The 22,418-nt window shown below is 41.3% G+C and overlaps 1 protein-coding gene across 2 annotated transcripts in view; it reads right to left on the reverse strand.

Moving 5' to 3' along the window:
* msraa (methionine sulfoxide reductase Aa) overlaps window positions 1-22,418 on the reverse strand; it is a 61,003-nt gene that overhangs the window by 16,485 nt on the left and 22,100 nt on the right. For both annotated transcript variants that reach the window (XM_006793550.3, XM_006793549.3), the window contains exons 2-5: window positions 18,368-18,436; window positions 16,421-16,540; window positions 5,025-5,129; window positions 669-775 (exon numbers count right to left, since the gene is read on the reverse strand). In XM_006793550.3, the coding sequence (XP_006793613.2) occupies window positions 669-775; window positions 5,025-5,129; window positions 16,421-16,540; window positions 18,368-18,436 (401 nt within the window). The remainder of the gene's footprint in view (window positions 1-668; window positions 776-5,024; window positions 5,130-16,420; window positions 16,541-18,367; window positions 18,437-22,418) is intronic.

Raw genomic sequence — 22,418 nt, forward strand, 5'->3', positions numbered from 1 at the left:
TTCATATCTGTGCAGGAATACAAATACAAATGGTTAATCTGACTGGTTTGTGTTGATCTCAGCCACAATCCTGGCAGATCAGCTCATTTCAGTGCAAGCACACACCAGCTGACAACTCATGGCTGATACGCTTCTACACATCCAGTTATCAAATCTCACATGTAGCATGTTGCTTAAGCTGTTACTACAGTTATTATGCATCTGCAATCCTCTTTGCAACCCACTTCAACAAACATTCTGACATAATCAGTGTGTTATATATAGCCATTGATCTGCTCTGTCTGCCTTTGGCTTTCCATGGAAGCACATGGAAGGAGAATGAGCTAACAGAGACTTGAGACATGAGAAGTTGAGTAGTTTTTATATAGACTTCTTCTTAGACCATAAGACAATTTAAGACTTTTACTTTTAGTTCCAGATATGCTTGAAATAAAGTCTGTTGTTTCACTTTACATATTGAGAAACGGGCCTCTTGTCACTATCTCTATCCCATATTTATGGGATGTCTCTCCGTGCAGCCTTTTTCATCATTTAGCATATTTGGGGTTTTTTCAAATCCAGAATAAAGGCTTCAGAAATCAGCATATGATGTTTAAAGGCAAAGAGACAAAAACAAGGCATTTAAAATCACCCAGTCATAAAAACAAATGACAGATATATTCGTGTACCTTCTGGTATTGCTCTTTGGAGGCCAGAGCTTCCTCAAGCTGCTGCTTTGTGTAGGTGTAGATGGCGGAGCGGTATGTCGTCCCAATATCGTTCCCCTGACGCATCCCTGCACAAAAACAGACACGCAAAAAAACAGACCAAAAAAATAAATACAAAAATCAAGATTTGACGATTTCAGCTGACGCGAGGTGCCGTTGTCCTCAGTTCTTGGCAGAGGGAACGTCACATCATCTGAAAACAACAGCTGACAACATTTCCAAAAATATGACTTGTCTGTCTTGGTGGAACTGAATGCTGTTTTTGACTGATTTGATCATCTCCCCGTGCATCCTTTCATCATTTAACTGTCATCTTGTCAGCCTGTCGACAACCGCGTCTGGTTAACTCAAAGGTTTCTAATGATGGCAATGTGTGTGGGTCAATCTGTGACGCACACGCAGGTGCAGACATTTATGTTCCAATGTGACTGAAGATATTTCATCCACCTACTGACAGCAAATATCATCAGCTTTACCTGCACCTGCGCTGCTGACATTGGCATGCACAACAAATCTAAATCAGTACATTAAATGTGTTTATCAGGAAGTTTTATGGGAAGGGATTGCCTAAACATGTTATGCCTCTCATTCAAAGGAGCAGCAGACAAAAAATGACATGTTTCAAGCTAATTCAAACTAATGCTGGAGCAGCTTTTTCAGGACCCTGTGGCTCTGAAGGGTCTCGTTTTTTTAGACGTGACTCACAGTTGCAGCCAGTACAAAGATAACAGATGCATTCAAAAACATATTATAGAAATTATAGAGTTACAGAAATATAAAGGAACAAACCTGTATACATGGAAATGTGACTCCTAAAGTGCATTTACATTAGTTATTTTAACATTTAGACCCTTCTGCCAAAACGACAGGATGAAGTTAATAGTAAATAATTAAATGTGATGATCATAACAAAAAAAACAAGAGGGATGTTAGATTATTAAGGAGGCTGCTGTGTCTCTATAAACAGCAACACTGAGGACCACATAAAGCAAGCATGGAAAAACACCAGCTGCAGCAGCTCCCATTTTTCTCTCAATAAGACGAGGATCATTACAGAATTATGACCTTTTACACGCTTCTTTACTTTTCAGTATGCTGGCATATTATAACATCTTTTTGTTGTAATGTATGTTAAATAAAAAAACATTTATCTTATATGTGAATGAATGAAAACCTGTTTCTGAAAATTGTAATTTTTTTTGATACTGTGGGAAGAATTTACACTATTTTGTGGTGGGGTGATAAAAAGGGAGGACAAAAGCACTCAGCTTGCTACACATTATATCTAAAGGAGTTGCAGGGCCATGGAATATATGCCACGAAACTCATGGTGCACGATTTTCTTCTGATATTGTAACAACCGTAATTACAGCATAGCACCACTAGGGAACTTCCCTTTATTATAGTAGGAGGGAAGACCCCTAGAGTTGTGTGTGGCCCGTAGCATTACCGACAGCCAATCACATTCATCTCTTCACTGTTGTTGTAATGGACTAACCGACTCCAGGACCTGTATGACCGTAGAGTCGACAGCTATGGATTAGTGGTCTACCTACCTGACTAGCCACTAAGTTATCTGGTTAACTTCCAGACTGCACACCTGCTAGACCTGCTAGTAGGGCTGCCACGATTAGTCGACTAGTCACGATTACGTTGACTATCAAAATCGTCAACGACTGATTTAATAGTCGACTCGTCGTTTGAAGCTTTGTAAGACCCCAAAAGATGCAGGAATAAGTAGTAGCATTTAAGAGTGTAATAACGGACTGAAACAGAAGATGGCAGCACTGCATGTACAAGGATGCCAGCTGCCGTTAAACCCCGAAGAAGAAGAAGTAGCTGTGTCCCAGAATTCATAGCGCGGCCCAGCTCAGTTTCCAACAATGGCGGCAGCTAGTTAGTTTTAATATTACTCTTATTATTCTTTCTGGGTCACAAAATAAACGTTTAACATATTTTCAGGCTAGAATGTAGCTGTGTAAACCTCAAATATCTGCTCAGTTTATCAAGACACCACATATTTTCAAAAGCGCTCCGACGTTTTCGAAGACGTCTGTTACCCACTAGCTCGATAGCTAGCCGGGGGCAAGGCTCACTAGAGCCCGTAAGAACACCGGACTCCCGGCAAATCGTTTTCAAACCCAGCTGAGATTAAAGTTATAGTTTTTACACAGCTGAATAAACGTCAAGCAGACAACTGATTATCAGAAGTGTGAGGTGGTCGAGAATATACTCCGGTGTCCCGTTATATTTTAGATAGCAAGGAGTTTATTAAACCGAAACAATCTGCAAATTTCATTAAAATTTAACAAACTAGCATCTTGTCTTTATTTTTAGCTAGCACATACCTTAAACACTTAAAGCTGTAAGCTAATGATAGTTATATGAGAGCAGATGCTGCTGGTGCAATAAGCTGTACGTTTTAGGTCTAATGGATGCATGATCTGATCAGTCGACTAATCGCAAAAATAATCGGTGACTAGTCGACTATCAATATAATCGTTTGTGGCAGCCCTACCTGCTAGCTGCTCCTCCCTCCCCAGATTTCCATTACAATGTTAACGCCAGAGTTACCGGAGTTACCGCAGTCAGCAAAGCATTGTCGACTTTTACACACTATGCACCTTAGCACTCGGTGACCCAGCTGGTGGTTCCTAGACGCTTTCATTTTCAGTTGATAGTGGAATATCTAGGAGGGAAGAAATATCCCGAACTGGCTTGGTGCAGTTGTGGCATCCTATTACAGTACCACACACGACCCAATATTTCACAAATGTCTGTAAAGGCAGACTACACGGTTAGGTTCTTGATTTTATACACGTGTGGAAATGGGACCGAAAACAGCTGAATTCAAAGATTAAGATGTGTGCCCCAATTCTTTTGTTCGGTAGTGCAGGGTGATGTCATGTGTTGCAGAACTGAAGTGGTTCTATTGATTTGCTTTGCTTGCACTGAAAAGTCAAGAAAAGTTCAAGCATCAGCCAATCACTTTCTTTCTCTTAGCCAAGTCAGTGTCACGGGTGGGGGGTTGGGATCTATCCCAGCTGCCACAGGGCAAGCAGTGGGATACACCCTGGACAGGTTGCCAGTCTGTCTCCGGGCTAACACACAAAATTACCAATTAATCTAACTCCACAAACTATATTTCTTGGGACTTTGTGAGGAAGATAGAGTACCCCGGGAATTCACAGAGAGAACATGCAAACCGGCCCAATGCTGGATTCGAAACCAGGCCCTTCTTGCAGTGATGCAACAGTGCTAACCACTGCACTACCACAAAGGTAACCAGAACCAGAGATAGCTGCTTCTGCAGTTCACCATCAGAAAGAAGGAGAAGCCAATCACTGAAGTGAGTAATCATACTTTACTACATGAAAAGATTAGCACGTGGCAGTGAGCCTGTGTCATGTTATTTGCTCATGTAAGCTTAGTTAGGTTTCATTGTGAGTGATTGGTTGCTGTCTCTATAGTGAAAACCAAGTCCCAAGTTTGGTTAAATGGGAAGGGCATCTGGTGTAAAATCTTTGTCAAATTAAACATGTGGATGATCTTTAATTGGAAACAGACATTTTGAAGATGACACTGACACTGGAGATGAGGAGAAAGACTTTATGAAATAAACTAGTATTCCTACTTTACACTTACTCAGAGGTGAATGTAAAGTAGGTTAAACCAGCTAAATGCAAAAGGGCAGATAATTTTTGGTAATGCAAATGTACTCTGTTACATTTCTCAGGAGGTAGCTGAAAATGTAATATATTATTTATACTAGAAGTAATGTAATGCAATGTAACAAGTTACTTTAAAAAATAACATTAAAACTAAGCTTTAAGAAGTTGGCTAATAGCAGCTAACAGTTGAGCCAAGCCTGAAAAAACTAAGTCTGTAATTTTGAACCAATGAGCCTAAAACATGCTTTTGTTTCAAAAGGCTTTATTAGCTGATTTTTTCTGTTGCCATCTTTAAACCAAACACTTTTCTTTCTTTTTTTCCCATCAGTTTCATCCTCATTATAGTTCCCTAATGCTATTCTAAGATACATACGATGATAGATGATGCTTCCTGTTCTCACTCAGTTTAATAAAATCTTGAATGTATTACAAACTGATATTACTGTTAGTGCTGGTTAATAGAATTTCCTGGTGAAAATCAGAAGAAAATGAAGCATAATGGGAAAAAGGTAAGAAGAAAAATTACACTTTTCAGTATTCACTGCATTAGCCACTTTTTCATTCTGTTTATCAGTTTTTGTTTTTTTTTAAAACTCAGCGTTTTCCTTTGGGGCCAAAGTAATGAGTTTGTTGGTGAATGATGTACCTTGAGTTGGGTTGTGGCTTTCCCAGAAGACTTTGAGGAGACTGGCAAAGCTGATCTGCTCTGGTTGGAAGACAACTCTGACCACCTCAGCGTGGCCTGTCCTGCCTGCAGAATACAACATTTGTGAGCAGATGAATGATACGGAAAGGTGCAGCGTGTTCAACTGATGAATCGTTCCCCCTAATTCACTGCTTATGAGAAAACATTTAGATTTTTTTTTCTTTCACATTTTCCACAGCTCCATTAAGAGCTTTTTTTGGTTTGGACTTTGCATTTGCACTGCATTGCTCACTGTGAATGGAGGTTAAGATGCCCCCAGTTTGGAACTGAAGCAATGTGATGCTATGGACAAGATCACCCGCAAAATTGTTTTTAGCTTGTATGTAACACATTAAATATTTTCACCATATTGACTTTCCACTAGAAAGCCCTTTCTAATGAGGGACTTGGGAGTCCCTGGTCTACATTGATTTGTTGTGCATTACTGAACAAATGAACAAATCCAGCTACTGATGAAAATACAGTGAAATACAATGAAAAGCTTCAGAATAACAAGTGGACTGCAGTTGATCCAATTTTATTTTAACTGCTGGTTTGCAAGCAAGCTATTACCCATAATCCAGAAGTACTAGCTAAATAAGTACTTAAGTCATGATGAGGACCAAGTGAAATAAACCAGTAAAAGGACCTTGAGTTAAGATTATTTTGTTAACTTCAGCCTGACAGCTCATCACTCTTCACTTGCCATTAACAAACCAGCCTTGAAGGTCTTCTTACTGTTTTTCTTTGGATCCTTTGCTTGCATCACATGGTCTTCATCAGCAGCTGTAAGTGCTGAGCTGTATTTTAGGTACCTCATCCATACTGTCTCTCAATTTGAGCTTAATATTTTAATCTAAATTTAATTGACAGATGAATCTCAACTCAAGGTTCACCTTTTCACTGGTTCTGGAGCTTTTAATATCAAGAGTTACTCATCCCTCTAGTACAGAGGTCCCCAACCTTTTTTGCGCCACGGACTGGTTTATGCCCGACAATATTTTCACGGACCGGCCTTTAAGGTGTCACAGATAAATACAACAAAATAAAACTAGTACCGGTACCTAAAAAAGAAGATTTATTCATAACACACGTGAAAAGACCCAGGAAAACCGAGTTAACAATAAAAACGATAACAAAATAACACTGAAAACCGATAAAAACCCTGAAAACCATACATTTCACACCTGAGCCTCAACTCTCGCGGCCCGGTACCAAACAACTCATGGACCGGTACCAGTCTGAGGCCCGGGGGTTGGGGACTGCTGCTCTAGTAGATGTGAACAAAACAGTCATGACTAAAGGGAAGCTTTTAGAAAATAAGAAAAAGCACACAAGACTTATAACTTACAGTATTTACATAATATATTTTTAATATCCAAAGTTAAGGAGTTCTAAGGTAGATATTTGTATATTTTCTGAATGCCTCCAAAATGATCATATTTTACACCTAAAAAAACCCACAATATTTTTTTTTCTTAAATACTGGTTCAAAGCCGATTTTAACATTCAACCACTACAAACAATCGCTGTTACAGACAGTCAAACAGCAGCTGGTGCTGGTAATGAGCGTGACCCATTACGTGACACCTCATCTTCCCCCCGTCTCTTATTCTGCCTCCACTCCTATGTCTCTCTCTGTCTTATTACTTTTTTAATATCAGGAGTTATGGATTCCTACGGAAAGATATTGGCGAACAGAGACAAAGCAGCAGTCGATATTAAATTAATGCTTCACCAGGCCAGTCTCACAGGAATTAATTCATCTTGGACAGCACGAGAAATACAGCAGTGGTTGGAACCACAAAAAATAATGCTGCAGCTGTTAAAATCATCTGATAATCTATCAATAATTCAGAATGAACCTGCAATGACCTGAAATATTATTTTTCTCTTATTTTTGTTAAACTAAATGAATGAATGTCTTAAGCACCTTTAATATTTGCACCTGTATAAACAGCCTTTACTGGTAACTGGTGTTTGATGGCAGTGGAACAATTACATAACATCATTTTATAAATTCCATACATGTAATAAGCAGTTGCATGCTTTTACAGATCAAGCCGACATTAGGCAACATTTGCATTCATTATAATGTTTACTGACAAGTAAGAAGGTTATGTGATTACTTCAGTTTGTTTTTTGAATTACTCCAAAGGTTATGAATGGATTTGCATTAAAATTTTATCCGAGGCGGGGCCTGGCCCAGCTTTGAAAGATTTAACTTTTGGATTTAATCTGACTCAGGATACTCTGGATTTTTCTCTTTTTTTTTTAGGCAAAAACTGATCCAGCTCCATATATTCTTCTGGTTTAGGGCGTCAAAACTCTGGAGTTAAGGCCTAGAAACAGGCCCCAAAACAGGCACAAAGACATGACCTTTCCTTAACTTTCCAGTTAAGGAAGAGTGGCATGGGAAGTGAAGCACAAGAAGACTGGAGACATGGGAAAAGAAATCTGGAAAAATCAAAGGGGTCCAGGACGGAGGGACCGGAACTGAACAAAAAACAGGAGCACAAAGAGTGTAAAACAAAATGCGGACCAGGCGACACCGATGCAGCTGCGGATGGTGACACTACAGGTGACGGCTGAACGGGCCCCTCGGACCCTCCAGTAGAGAGGAGAAAGGGCTGGCTGGGCTCTCCAGAACCCCCAGCGGACACCAGGAAGGGCTGGCCGGGCTCTCCAGAACCCCCAGCGGACACAAGGACGGGCTGGCCGGGCTCTCCAGAACCCCCAGCGGACACCAGGTTGGGCTGGCCGGGCTCTCCAGAACCCCCAGCGGACACAAGGACGGGCTGGCCGGGCTCTCCAGAACCCCCAGCGGACACCAGGTTGGGCTGGCCGGGCTCTCCAGAACCCCCAGCGGACACCAGGTTGGGCTGGCCGGGCTCTCCAGAACCCCCAGCGGACACCAGGAAGGGTTGGCCGGGCTCTCCAGAACCCCCAGCAGACACAAGGAAAGACTGGCCGGGCTCTCCAGAACCCCCAGCGGACACGAGGCGAGATGGCAGCGCGGGAGCCGCAGAGTGCTTGATCTGCTCACTTGAGCCTCCAGCAGGAGCAGATGCAGGGCCAGGGGGTGTGGGGACCCCTGACTGAACATTAGGCTGACTAGGTGGGTGAGTGTGTAGCTGACCAGGGAACTGAAGTGCTACAAGGGACTGCACTGAAGACCTCACTGGCACAGGAGTAGGTGGTGGAGTAGATGACTGCACGGGAGAATGAACTAGGGGTGACTGCACAGGAGACTGAGCTAATGGTTCTAGTGCAAACATAGCTGCTGATGACAGAACCAATGGCTGAGCTACAGGGAGAGGGGACACTGAAGACGGAATGATGGGTAGCGGGGATAAGGGCTGTGCTGCGGGCAGCAGTGACAATTGTGGTGGAGGTGTAACGGGTGGAGGAGTGGCTGAATTGGCTGCGGGCCGCTAAGCTAAGGGCGACTGAGTGGCAGACCGAACGGATGACTGAAGTGATGGTAGAGGTGAAAATGGAGTTTGTGGTGGAGATAACGACTGTGCTAGCAAGGACACAGGAGACTGTGCTAGCGGGGACAAAGGAGACGGAGCTAGCGGGGACAAAGGAGACGGAGCTAGCGGGGACAAAGGAGACGGAGCTGCTAAGTGAGCTTCACTTTGGGATAGAGCAGTCTCAGGAAAAACAGTCTTGGAGGTATTTATTTCCTGCTCTTAGTAAGCCAAGAAACAGTCAATAGTCACAGGCTGAGCGGATTCTGTTGTCTCCAGGGGTCCAGATTCAGCTGAAATTACAAACTCAGCTTCTGGGGAAGCCTCGGAGAGCGTAGCAGTCTCAGGAATTGCCATAGGATCTGTCTTTCTGGGTGCAAACCTAGAGCTCTCTTTTGTAGTGCTCGTTATTTTGTCTTCAGGCTCAACGGAAACACACAAATTTTTAACCCCCGGGGACCTGGAAAATGCAGCTTTTGGAAAAACAGTCTCTGGATTAATAATCTCTGACTTAACATAATCTGACCTAGCAGACACGGAGTTAATTAGTCCAGGCGCAGATGGAACAGAATTACCACAGTTCTTTGCATTGTTATGGCGGGAGGAGCATGAGGAGAACAGTCTTTTAGATCACCCAAATGGGAAATTTTGGTTTCAAAGGAAACAGTCTTTTTCTTCTCAGCCATAACATAATCAGTCCTTGGGCCTTCAGACCCAGTAAACTGTTCAGTATCACTTACACTCACCAAAGTCCTGGGTTCCATCCGTGGCAATTTTCGCTGCCTGCGCTGCCGCCGCTTCCCCCTGGAAATGGGAGCGGAGATAGTGGTGGTTGCCGGTAATGGCAGAAAGGTAGAATCTGACTCCTCGTCTGACCATATTGCTGCGAGAAAAGAGGCAGGTGAGCGGTGGTCAGAGCTGGACGTGGATGGTGAAGAATTCCGCGGCAGTGGCGTGGAAACCCCCTTGCGCTTTAATGGCCGCTGCTGCATTGCAGAGAGCTCCATCTGCTGCTGCAGCGGTGGTGGTTTCGGCGCTGAATACCAGGAGCGGGCGAGAATAGCTAACTCTCGGCTTGCAGTACCTCCCGGGCCTCGCACACCATGTTTATTGAGTCCATAAATCCTCTGAGTTGACCAAAGTGGGGGTTCCTCTCAAGGATGGCTTCAATGGCTTTGATTCCTACTGTTACGGCACGGACATCATCAGTGTGGGAAATCCGCTCTACCAGACCTTGGATACGGGCCAAATCAATTTCCCGGGCCTGCTGAGTCCATGTCTGGTTGCGTCGTTCTGTCATGAAGCACTGTGTGGCAGGCAGGAGTTGGACCCAAAATGCAGGACAGACACAAGGGATGAACTCAAAACCACAGCTTTAATTGCTGGCACGGGAAAACGAGTATACAACGCAAACTAAACTAAACTGGGAAATAACAAACTAACACACAGGGAGACACAGGGAGATCCACACATCATGAGGGACGACGCGACACTGACTCAGAGAAACACAGGGTTTAAATACACTGGGAAGTAACGAGGGGAATGAGACACAGGAGGGCACAGCTGGGAGAAATCAGAACTGACTAGACAAGGAAGCAAAGCAAGACACATTCACATAAGACATGGACCTTCAAAGTAAAACAAGAAATACACAGAGACACAGACCAGAGGTGGAGAGTAAAGCACAGAGAAGCACGAGGGAGAGCACAGACAGGCTGGGAAAACATGTAATGTAACACAAGGAGGGGAAGCTCAATAAACTAAGCAACTTAGGACAGATAAATTAACTCCAAGAATAACAAATGAACTTGACATGAAACTGGAACACAGGAAAAACTAAGAACGCTGGGTCGAATGACACAGGATCCTGACATAAACCTTCTGTTTGTGGGAGGAAGACAGTCAAGGGGGAGGTAAAGATGATTGTTTCACACAGGATGAACTCCTCAATGAAAGATAAATAAGGACTACTTTGAAGTGTAAATTATACAAAACTACTCCAGCAGAATCCAGGAATAATAAAAAGAGAAATGAACACAACAGCTGCCATTTAAAGACACAAAGACAGTGGACCTCCAGCAATTTTTGGACATTACTTAACAGTACCGCTGAGACATCACACATCTATGTCTTTTTTTTTGTTGTTGTTGTTCACTTAAGAGAGAGACCGACTAAACAGAAAAGGTGACTAAAAGAATAAATCTGTTTGTGTGGGTATTTTACCAAATTGGAACTATGGTGTTATAAGCCCACTGGGACTGCACAGCCAGACTTGACGAGCACTTCCCCCGAGTGTCAGCTGTGTTATTCAGTGTGTGACAACATAAGAAAAATAAAAAACAATTAAAAGAAATGATATATCATGTTTACTTTATATAATTACAGCAGTGGCAGCACTGATAACCCCCAAGATGAAGAAGACACTATTTTGGCTGCTCTCTCATTCGCAAGGGGTTGATATTCATCAGTAGCTGCTTTATTCAGGTGATGAATGCTGAGCTTGTATGATGTCAGCCGTCAGAGTTCTATGGTTAAACCCTTCTCATCGAAATTTCTGCACAGAATGCAGAAACACTCTCACAAGATGATTCACGTTTTTTCGCCTACTGCTCCCTAGCAGCAACTTCTTTAAAGGCTTTAAAAGCCAGAAAAGTCCAGAAACCAATGATGATGTCGCAGTGGATGGCTATATCCATCCCTTACACATATATAAAAAAACAAAATTCCCTTCTCGCCCTTGCAGGTGGGGAATCCTTCAAGCTCGGGTCCTCTACCAGAGCCTGGGAGCTTGAGGGTCCTGCGCAATATCTTAGCTGTTCCTAGGACTGCGCTCTACTGGAAAGAGATCTCCGATTATGTTCCTGGGATCTGCTGGAGACACTCGCCTAGCTTGGGAGTCACCGCACCTAGTGCTCCGATTACCACTGGGACCACCGTCACCTTCACCCTCCACATTTTCTCCAGCTCTTCTCTGAACCCTTGGTATTTCTCGAGCTTCTCGTGTTCCTTCTTCCTGATGTTGCTCTTATTCGGGATCGCTACATCGATCACTACGGCCGTCTTCTTCTTTTTGTCTACCACCACTATGTCCGGTTGGTTAGCCACCACCATTTTGTCCATCTGTATCTGGAAGTCCCACAGGATCTTAGCTCGGTCATTCTCCATCACCCTTGGGGGCATCTCCCATTTTGACCTCGGGACTTCCAGGCCATACTTGGCACAGATGTTCCTGTACACTATGCCAGCCACTTGGTTATGGCGTTCCATGTATGCCCTGTCTGCTAGCATCTTGCGCCCTGCTGTTATGTGCTGGATTGTCTCAGGAGCATCTTTACACAGTCTGCACCTGGGGTCTTGCCTGGTGTGATAGACCCCAGCCTCTATGGATCTTGTGCTCAGAGCTTGTTCCTGTGCTGCCATGATTAGTGCCTCTGTGCTGTCTAATATTAGATTACATTACATTACGATATATATATATATACATATATACTACCATTCTTGTAACAAACTGACTACCAGAAACATGTCAATTAAAAATTTACATTTTGATAGTAGAACAGAAAATAGTTGCAGCGATTTATTGACACATCTGCAAACACAGTATATAAGGCAAAAGCACAGTTTATATAATTTTAACAAGCTTGAAAGTCATTTTTTTGTGTAATCACCTTTTAATTCTCCAACATAGCCTGAACTTTCTTAAGAAAGCTTTCCTGCAATTTCTTTAAGAAGTCTTCAGGAATAGTTGTCCAGGTTTCTCGAAGGACATTCAAAGCTCTTCTTTGGATGTTGGCTACCTTTTGTTCTGTTCTCTGTCAAGATGATCCCACACTTCTTCAATCATGTTGTTTGCATTGGCACTGCGTTTGGGACCGTGAGCCATGCCGGTCAGATCCTTTCCAGATGGAATTGCATGGTGGATCAAAATCTGACAGTGTTTTTCAGCATTCATAATTTCATCACCTTTGCCAAGACCCCCAACACCACTGGCTAAGTACAGCCTCAAAGCATGACAGACCCTCCACCATGTTTTACAGATGGCTGCAGACACTCTGTTGTACCTCTCTCCTGACCTCCTCCACACAAACTGACAACGATTTGAACCACAAACTTCAAATTTGGATTCCTCACTCCATCAGACCTATTGGCACTGATTTTCAGTCCAGTGTAGTTTGGCATACCTCAGCCTTTTCTCCCTGTTTCCTTTCCTTAAGAAAAGCTTCTTGACAGCCACTGTTCCACTGAGGCTTTAGTGAACAGCACCTGGATCTAGGGCTGCTCGATTATGGCAAAAGTGACAATCACGATTATTTTCACTGAAATTGAGATCTCGATTATTTGACGATATTTATTTACCAATAACAATGTATTGAATAATGACTTTAAAGATTGTCAAAAAATAATATAAAATAGTGTGCAAATACTGATAACAGTGCAAATGTTTGCAATATAAAAAATAAATGAAAAATGTAAACATCTATGTTTAGTGAACTTTGCAGTGTTGCTCTGTGGTTCAGCTACGACACTGTAGCAAAGTTTACACACTGTCTACTTGATCCACGTCTGACTCCGCGAACCCATAATGTTTCCACACCACTGAAGTTTTTTTTACCTCTCTTTTCAACCAACAGCAGTCACTCTCCTCTCCAAATAACTTCTGCTTAGCTTTCCGAGTTTCCCTCGGGTCCTCTTAATCAGCAGTCTCCAACCCCTGGGCCTCGGACCGGTACCGGTCCGTGAGTCGTTTGGTGCCGGGCCGCGAGAGTTGAGGCTCAGGTGTGAAATGTATAGTTTTCAGGGTTTTTATCGGTTTTCAGCGTTATTTTGTTATCGTTTTTATCGTTTACTCGGTTTTCCTTGGTCTTTTCACGTGTGTTATGAATAAATTTTATTTTTTTTGGTACCGGTACTAGTTTTATTTTGTTGTATTTATCCGCGACACCTTAAAGGCCGGTCCATGAAAATATTGTTGGGCATAAACCGGTCCGTGGCGCAAAAAAGGTTGGTGACCACTGCTCTTAATTGTTGTGACACGTGTTCGAAACACACGAAGCAGCGCGAGAGTAAAGCACGAGGGAGGGGCTAATAATTGGCTCAGTCATTTTTAATGATCGTTGAAAGCCAAGATCGTAATCATGATTAAAATTCAATTAATTGAGCAGCCCTACCTGGATCAACTAAAGTTTCAGCTGCAACTCTCTCGACTCTCAGATACTGTTCATCTGCTGAGGATACGTTTTTAACACCTGCCACATCATCTTTTGTCCTCCACTTATCCCGTTTCCTCGATTTTTTTTTTAATGACGCACTGCACAACATGGTGAATAGCTCTTTGGGAATCACCTTGTTGGTCCTAAAATAGTATTTCATGTCTGTTTCATTGGTTCAACTAAACAAAATGTAAACAAAGTATGTACTTTTGCAGGTAACAGTGTCTGAACATACCATTTAAATTTGGATATTTGTAAAGTTGTTATGTGCTGACACATCACAACACTGGTGCCTTTTTTACTACTAGAATGAAAGAAATGGGGGTGGATGAAGATTTTTGCCCAGTACTATATAAGAAAAGCCTGGAGGAGGAGCTAAATGATTCACTTTAACAACTGATTAAATTCCTTTTTAAACACCATAATTTTAATTATTGCGGCGTCTTTGTAATATTCCGGGTTAAAAAATTAAATCCATCCATTCCTGATTAACTGCGACAAATAAGCTGCAGGCACAAGCGCTCATCTTCACGGCACTTTTTACAGCTTCAAACGGTAAAAATAAACACACATTCCTTTGACCGTGTATGAAGATGGCTTCAAACGCAAATAATGACGAGCACACAGTGGAGTGAGAGAGTCAGAAACAAAGACAGCAAATGAGAAAAATAATGAAGTGTGTGGGAGTGTTTTTACATCTACACTAACTCAGGTGCTCTATCGTAAAAAAAAAAAAAAGAGAAAAATATGCTAATATAATCATCACATTTTGAACCTACGCAGATCTGACTGTAAATATTTAACCAACAATGAATATTCAGATCAATCTTTTTTTTGTCCCGCTCCGGTTGTGTGTGTCTCTTGAAGATGTGAAGGTGTGAGGAGCACTTCATTTAGCCAAGTGCCCTCTTTTAATAGTCTGCCAAGATACCGTGCTAATTAAAACACACATCCAGCAGTTCAAACCAGGTTCGCGGTAGGTGTTTTTGTTTCAGAAACAGTGAGAGCAGTTAGTTAATGCCAGTTTAGGATTGTCACTGTGCTGCATTTGAATATGAAAGGTGAATTTTAATAAAAACTCACAAGATGTGCCTCTGCTTGAAAGTGTATCAGCAAAAGTATTCAGCATACAGATAAGATATCACTCTATAACATGAATAAATGTAAAATAGCTGTCAGTCTGCTTACAATTAAAGAAAAAGGACATAAATGAGATGAAACGTTGAAGCCAATGTCTCAAAAGTATCCCAGAGTTTTTTTTAACTATGACTCCAACAGACCTCTGGGTTTAGCCTCTGCTGACAGATAAATCATGCTACCAAACTGTATACTCATGCATGTCAGAGGTATCAATGTGCTGTTTTCCCTTTGACCTGCCGATCAGTCTCTGATATTTTTCATATGATTAAATTAGCCCTCATGCGCCTCCCCAGAAATGTAGCAGGGTCATGATGCAGACTGCAGCTGTGAATGGTTACTGATGTGCACAACCCCTCTGTAGAACATAATTCAATCCATTATGGGATGTTATTCTATCTAGATTCCACATAATGCTAATGTAATTTGCCAGTGTAATCTGCCATCGCCTTGTTTTCATACCTCTGCTATTCTGTGCATGAACTCCGTCTCTTGTCTGCACTGCAATAATTAAAGTATTCATTTTGCTTCATCTCAAAAATGATCTTCTCCGTTTCACTCCTAGTTTTCTGAAGTAAGAGAATCAAGTCAGCAGCATGGAAACCCCGCTACCAATTTGTGTTTTGGAGGTGTAATTACAGAGCCATGCCCTGTCTTAGATAAAATGAAATAAACTGCAATTCAGCTTCACTCGGATTTTATTTGTGCAAAAGAAATCTGTGTCCAGTAACCTGGAGAATTTTGTCTCAAGACTTGTTTGAAGGCGATAGAGGGTCCAGTATGCACTGCATAGGGAAATGTAAAAGCTATTAAATGGTAGTCGTTTTATTATAGACATAAATTGAATTTCCCATTAAAGAAAAGTTATCAATTATAGTTCAGTCAGAACCCCTGTAGTTAAAAGTTGCCTGTTATTTCCTTCTGCAGTCATTTTTATATTTGTCGTCATTGACTTCATTCTGGGATCTTCCAATGCATTTACGAAAAAATTGCCTAAACTTGCACCATCAAATCTCCAGTCGGGCCTCCTTTTTGCTGCTATGTTTATAATCACTATAAATAAAAGGGTACTTTCAATTTAAATGCTGCTCTCACATTTTTTTTCCAGAAACTCAAAAACCAACTGCTCTCTTTCATTTTTGCGTCTTTAACACGCTGCACACACAGACAGCATGAAAAACACCAACTTATCAGTTAATCATCTAAACTTTTCTGCACCGTATCGATGCGACTGTTTGACAGAATAAAACCAAGTTAAAAAGTAAAAGAGACAGATGGTGATGCAGATCTAATGATGGACTCACTCTCTACTGGCCGACTGAGAGGTCTGGACACACATCACACACAGATACACACACACAAACACAGCTCCTCCTCAGAGTGGTCAGGCATGAATAGCAGCCGTATCCATGCCCCAGTATAATAGGGCCTGTGGGAAATGATTCACTCTTCTGTTTATGTGTGTCTTGTTTTCCACAATTTATTGAGTCACAGTAGAAAACACATGATTATGTGTGTGTTGGTAAGCAGAGGGTACCTGTGCAAACTTCCTTGTAGGTGGGGTTAGATGTGTAACCCCCAGAATAGCCCACTTGGGTAGAATAAACTCCTTTTTGCCTCCAAAACTTCCTCTCTGCACCCCAGAAGCAGCCCATACCTTCGAGGGGAAAAAATAAATAAATAAATAAAACAAATAACAGCAGTCTTTAACAACCAAACCAATTTAACAAGACAGTAAAGACCAGGTCACACCATGCATCACATCTGTGGGAGTATTTACTGAGTTGAGTCCCTCATTACCTTCTGTTGGCAGAGAAAACTCATAAAGATTCAGATGTTTGACTTTGATGTGAGCATTTACATGAAGAATAAAGGCAGACAAATACAGAAAATGAGATGCAGTTTGACTGGGAGTCGAGTTTGTACGGTGGATGGTAAATTACTTATTTTCTTCTTTCTACATTTGTTTCTTCTAATTGTTTTTTTCATGTGTCATGTTAATACGGTTGGAGATCCATTTAGTGTAGTCAATAGAAAATCATAAATCGCATGGCATGTGGATTTGATAGGAACTGTTTGCGTGCTTTAGACCAAACTGTGGATGATGAACACAAATAAAATTCAAAAGGAAATACAGAAATCAAAAATAAACTGCAGGTTACATGCATAACCCCGGTTCTCAGACTTTTATAGTAAACCCATATTTACAGAGTCTTATATCCACAGCTAAAAACTACAAACTTTATTTTACTTGCATAAGTCCAGTTTTCAGATTAGCATGTTAAGACGTCTCACTATGGAAGAGACATCCACTGTGTAGAAACGGACGTGAGGGGTGAAAAACAGCTTTTTTTCCTGACTGTGGAAAGAAAGACACATTCAAGTAACTTTGAATACGGTATGATTGTATGTGCCTTAGTATTTCAAAAATTGCAACTAGGATTTTACCCCACAACCATCTCCAGGGTTTACAGAGAATGAGCTGAAAATAGGAAAATATCTAGAAAATACCCATCCAGTTCTCAAGATAAGAATATCTTCTTGATGCCAGAGATCAGAGGAGAATAGTCAGATTGCTTTGAGCTGATCGAAGGGAACGGTAAGTACAATAATCCAGTAGGATCTGGGGGAACCATCATCATGGATTTGTGGCCAACAAATCTACAGAAATTGTGTAACGTGATCGTGTCAATATGTATCAAATGAGGAAAACTTCCAGCTCCTTGTTGAATCTGTGCAATGAAGCAAATCTGGTACTAGCAACATAAAACAGTATAATTTATATATGTATGCATGTGTTTTTATTTTTATTTGCAATGCTAATTTTGTAGGCTAACCTTATATATGTTTTGTCTTATTCTGGAAGGTGAATTACACAAATTATAAGAGAAGAGAAGCAGAGTGTTTGCAGTTATAGGTCTAAAAACAGCAGTGCAAAAAGAATAACTACAAAAATTGAATCTGTTGTTATATATCTAACTAAAATTTCACAGATATATCCAGGAATGGTAAGGATGCAGCAACTAACCCCGTGATGAAATATATTCAGATTAAAAATGCAAAAATCTGGGCGTAACATACAAGCCTATGGCTGTGAGTTTTAAAAGCAAGCCTGGTTCACAACTGGAGTTTATTTTTCAGCATGTTTTCAATTAATTTTCAGCATAACATTGGGTGACTAGTCTAATATTACATGTAGAGAAGAAGTAGGTAGCTAATGCTTCATTTATGCTTAAGTTCATGCGAGTCAACGTGACCATCAATAGGAAGCCCTCCACTTTCTGTTTGTATGTGTACATGAGTATATTTTCCCCTTTTTGTGGCTTGTGCATGTACAATAAATACTGAAGTTAACAAGGCAGGAAAGACTGAAATTGAAATCACTGAAATTACAATTACAATAAGCTGCAATGCAGGTTTTAGGTCATATCAGCATTTAAGCTAAACTGCATCAATTTCCTTGTACGTGTTTGGAGACACTTACCAAACATGGCCATCTCTGTTCCCTCTGGAAAAGGTGGAACAGTCCTGTTTCCATTCACATCGTGTTTTTCTGCAGGAGCAAGTGACAAAGAAAGACAAGGTATGAGAATTAAAAGATAAGAACCAAATGGCTCTATTCTCTGCTTCAGTTACGTTGTTATCTGCAGTGTGGTCATTGTTTACAGACACTGAGAGGATTTATTCATTAGATTTGCACCACTGGTACATGTTTCCCAACATGTTAATGTCTTCCTGAATCCAGTATAGGAGGGAGCAAAGACCACTCTGCATATGCCAAATCAGACTTTATCTGTAAATGTAATTAATATTCATGCCAGTATCATTTTAAAATAGCTGTTAAACAGTTTTTATTGTAGCCAGCTATCATCAGGGAATTTCTTTCCAAACGTACAGCACAATTTCAATAAAAAACATGCTTTTAACAAGACTGCACCACCAAAATACACAAGATGTAGTCCACACACACACACACACACACACACACACTGAGTGACCCACTTAGACAGTGGCGAACAGATCTACATAATTTCATAGCAGCTGCATTCACTCCAATCAGCACAGAGCCAGAGGTGCACAAGGACCCATTTGAGGCCACCCAGCCACCTGGCTGGGCTAACACACATTAGCATTAGCATGCTGGAGGCTGCATGTGTGTGTGTGTGTGTGTGTGTACAGATGGCTTGCTGTACAATGCTGTGGGGGAGGGAGATGGATTAAATTAAATGTGATGATGGAGGAGAATGAGAATAAACGTAACATCTGGATCCCCCCTTCTTACACCCTCCCCTGTTTTCACAAAAACACGCAAACATACATGCACACACACACACACACAGACACACACACAGTCTTCACGCGTGATCGCATAATTGACATGAGGGGCAGCATGCCTATAGACAAAAGCAGCCAGATGGACTGCCAACCAATCAGCAATGCGTGTGCGCACACATCAGAAAATGATTTTTGATTATCAGTTTTTACATTTTGCACTTGGTGTTCTCAGATTTTTTTTTTTCATTTTGTACAAACACAAAAAGACACACTTTATCACAGTCTGAGCGAATGAGTCGTCCTTGTTTGTCTGATTACATGAGCAGCTTTTCATCCTGTGTCAGCCCGACAAAAATCTTCAGACACTTTCTCATCTTCCTCTGGATTCTGGGGGAGGAAGGTTTGGAGCTGCAGCCATCTCCTGCCCTGACTTGGGTGGAAATGACTGCACCTCCTTGCCTTTACTCCCTTTACAATCCTACCGTTAGATTAGTATTCCATTGCACGATATCCCACAATATCCCTGTTGTTCCTAATGTCCGAATGTGCACAACATTTGCAATTGATACAAGCTGAAAAAGCTGCTGTGTGTACAGTGACATAATTATTTGTTCAAATGTTTAAATATGATGTAAAGTGAATGTATAATAAAGAATAAAGTGAATAAACTATTTTTTTGGACATTTTCTATGTATCTCACAAATCAAATCCAAATTGATCCGGTTGAATTACCAACCTTAGAATATTGACAAAAAAAATAATTTTCAAAATTTGAATGGTTGACTATAATATATATATAGTCAAGCAATCTTATGGATTTTCTTGCATATATCCACATTTCTATCCTCTGCTATAGCCACAAGCTGTGGGTAATGACTGCAAGCATAAGCCTGCAGATGCAAGTGGTGAAAATGAGCTTTCTCTGAAGGGTGCCTCGGCTCAGAAAGGGTGAGGCGCACAGTCAGTTGGGAAGGGCTCAGAGTAGAACTGTTAAGATAATTATTAGAGGTGGTTCAGGCTTCTGAATATGATGCCGCCTTGGTGAGTTTCAGACATGAACAACTGGAAGGAGAGCCCAGGAGGGAGGACTGGGCATGTCTGTGTTGACTCCAACCTCCACCACCTCTAACCCAGATGAGGAGCAGAAAATGAATAAATGGATAGATGGATATCAGGATGGCTCAGAATGGCTCTTTGGGTGTGTCTACAAAATTATATTACACTACAGTGAAGGTAGCAAGACTGTGTTATATTATCTTCACTAATATCTGTATATTTTTTGTCATTATTGGAAAAATGGATGCTATGCCTGACTTAATAAAAGCCCGATTATCAAAACTGCTTAAAAAATAATTTCCCTTTGGCTCTCACTAAAACCTTTTTGGAAGATGTGTAAATTCCCACTGTGAAGGAAAAACCCTGAATATACAGCATTTTGCCCTGCAGGAACCCAAACGTTGTCTGTTGGCTAATCCACAGTGTAATCCAGTGTGCTGATACTGGGTGCCTTCTTCTGTCTTAATTGGACAGATGCTGAGAGATTTTTCATCTGAGATGCCCCAGTTTCCAGACACCGGAAAACTGGATTTAAACTCTAGAATAAACGCTGGTAACGGAATGATTTTTGGCACAAAACCAAGGGAGTTGAAAGTCATAAAAATCATCACAAATGAAGCTTTAATCCAAAAAGCATCAACCTTCAACAACCTGCAAATCCCTGTGATTTCAAATGGAAATTTAAGATCCTGCACCTTAATACTGGTACACATTCTCAGCATCCCCTTTCCTCCCCTTTCCTCCTCCTCCCACATTATCCTGTGTGTGTGTGTGTGTGTGTGTGTGTGTGTGTGTGTGTGAGAGAGAGAGAGAGAGAGAGAGAGAGAGAGAGAGTGTTAGTAATGGCTGCCTTCAGGGACCAGCAAAGGCATGTTCATTACTGGCTACACACAAGCACACACAGATACACGCGCGTGTGTGTGTATCTAACACGCACACGCACAGACGCACAGACACACACACACACACACACACACCAAGACACTGAAAGATAAACAATTTAAATGTAAATGTCAGTGGGAAAGACAATAAATCCAGACAGAATACTAATGAGAGTAAAAGCTCACTGTGTGTGTGTGTGTGTGTGTGTGTGTGTGTGTGTGTGTGTGTGTGTGTGTGTGTGTGTGTGTGTGTGTGTGTGCGCGCGCATGTTATAGAAGAAGAAAGATAAAGAAAAAACAAAGCTCTGAAATGTAAACACCTTTCTTAGTAACAGCTGTTGCAAACACACATACACACACATACACACACAACCACACATGCACCAGCCCATTTGTTTCTTGAAAGATTTGAACACGAGCAGATAATAATGTGTACCAATAAGTTTGCAGGATATATTTAAACTCAGATGAGAAAGAAAAAAATCTGTTTTATAATTTCACTGCACAATATTTGTTGTTTGGTCTGAGCTCTGCAAAAGGACTCACTTGAGCTTTCACAAAATCGGTGCAGCAATTCTGCTCATTTTAAAAAATGTATTCTGCAGTGACAAATCAATTGCACACTGCTATTTAAGCTGCTTTTTTCCCACACATTTCCCAGGCAGGGCTGATTTTTAATGCTCACAAAGTTCATGTTTTAGTTCAAATGACACCCAGATACAGTAACCGCTCACACTTTAAAGTATTTTTGAAATTATGCTCACTGGTTTGCTTTCCTGCTTCTGCACGCTGCACTTCAGAACCTGAAACAAAGCCCCACACCCTACAATTTCCATCAATCCTTACCAATAAAAATAGAGCCAAGTTGACACCAAGTTTGTCAACAAATTCCTGTTTTTTCATGCCAAAAATATATCCATTCAACTCAGATTGACTTCATATTTTCCTCTCTTCATCTTTGCCCCACTTGCAGTAGATCCAAGCCACAAATGGGACCTGTCTCCTAGTTTCAAATCCACTGGTACCGACCATCCAAGAAGTTTGTGCTTCAGTTCTCATGGGTGAAGTTGTAGCATTGCATATGTCTGTTACCAAACACTAATTAGCAGATGTGTGTCTGTGTATCTATTCAGATTAGTCAGCTAAGAAAGACGGCTGTTGTTAGCTGATAAATTACCACTCCATTGTCTCATCCAAATATGTTAATATCTGGCTCAAAAAACTAATATGATAGCAGTCAAAACACAGAGGCTTCAAAATGAGGTTACAGTGGCTACACCCACCTTATATATGTAGAATCTTTAGAAATATAAAGTACCAATA

Source organism: Neolamprologus brichardi, chromosome 15, assembly GCF_056152115.1.
Source record: "Neolamprologus brichardi isolate AB-2024 chromosome 15, ASM5615211v1, whole genome shotgun sequence".
NCBI classification, from domain to species: Eukaryota; Metazoa; Chordata; class Actinopteri; order Cichliformes; family Cichlidae; genus Neolamprologus; species Neolamprologus brichardi.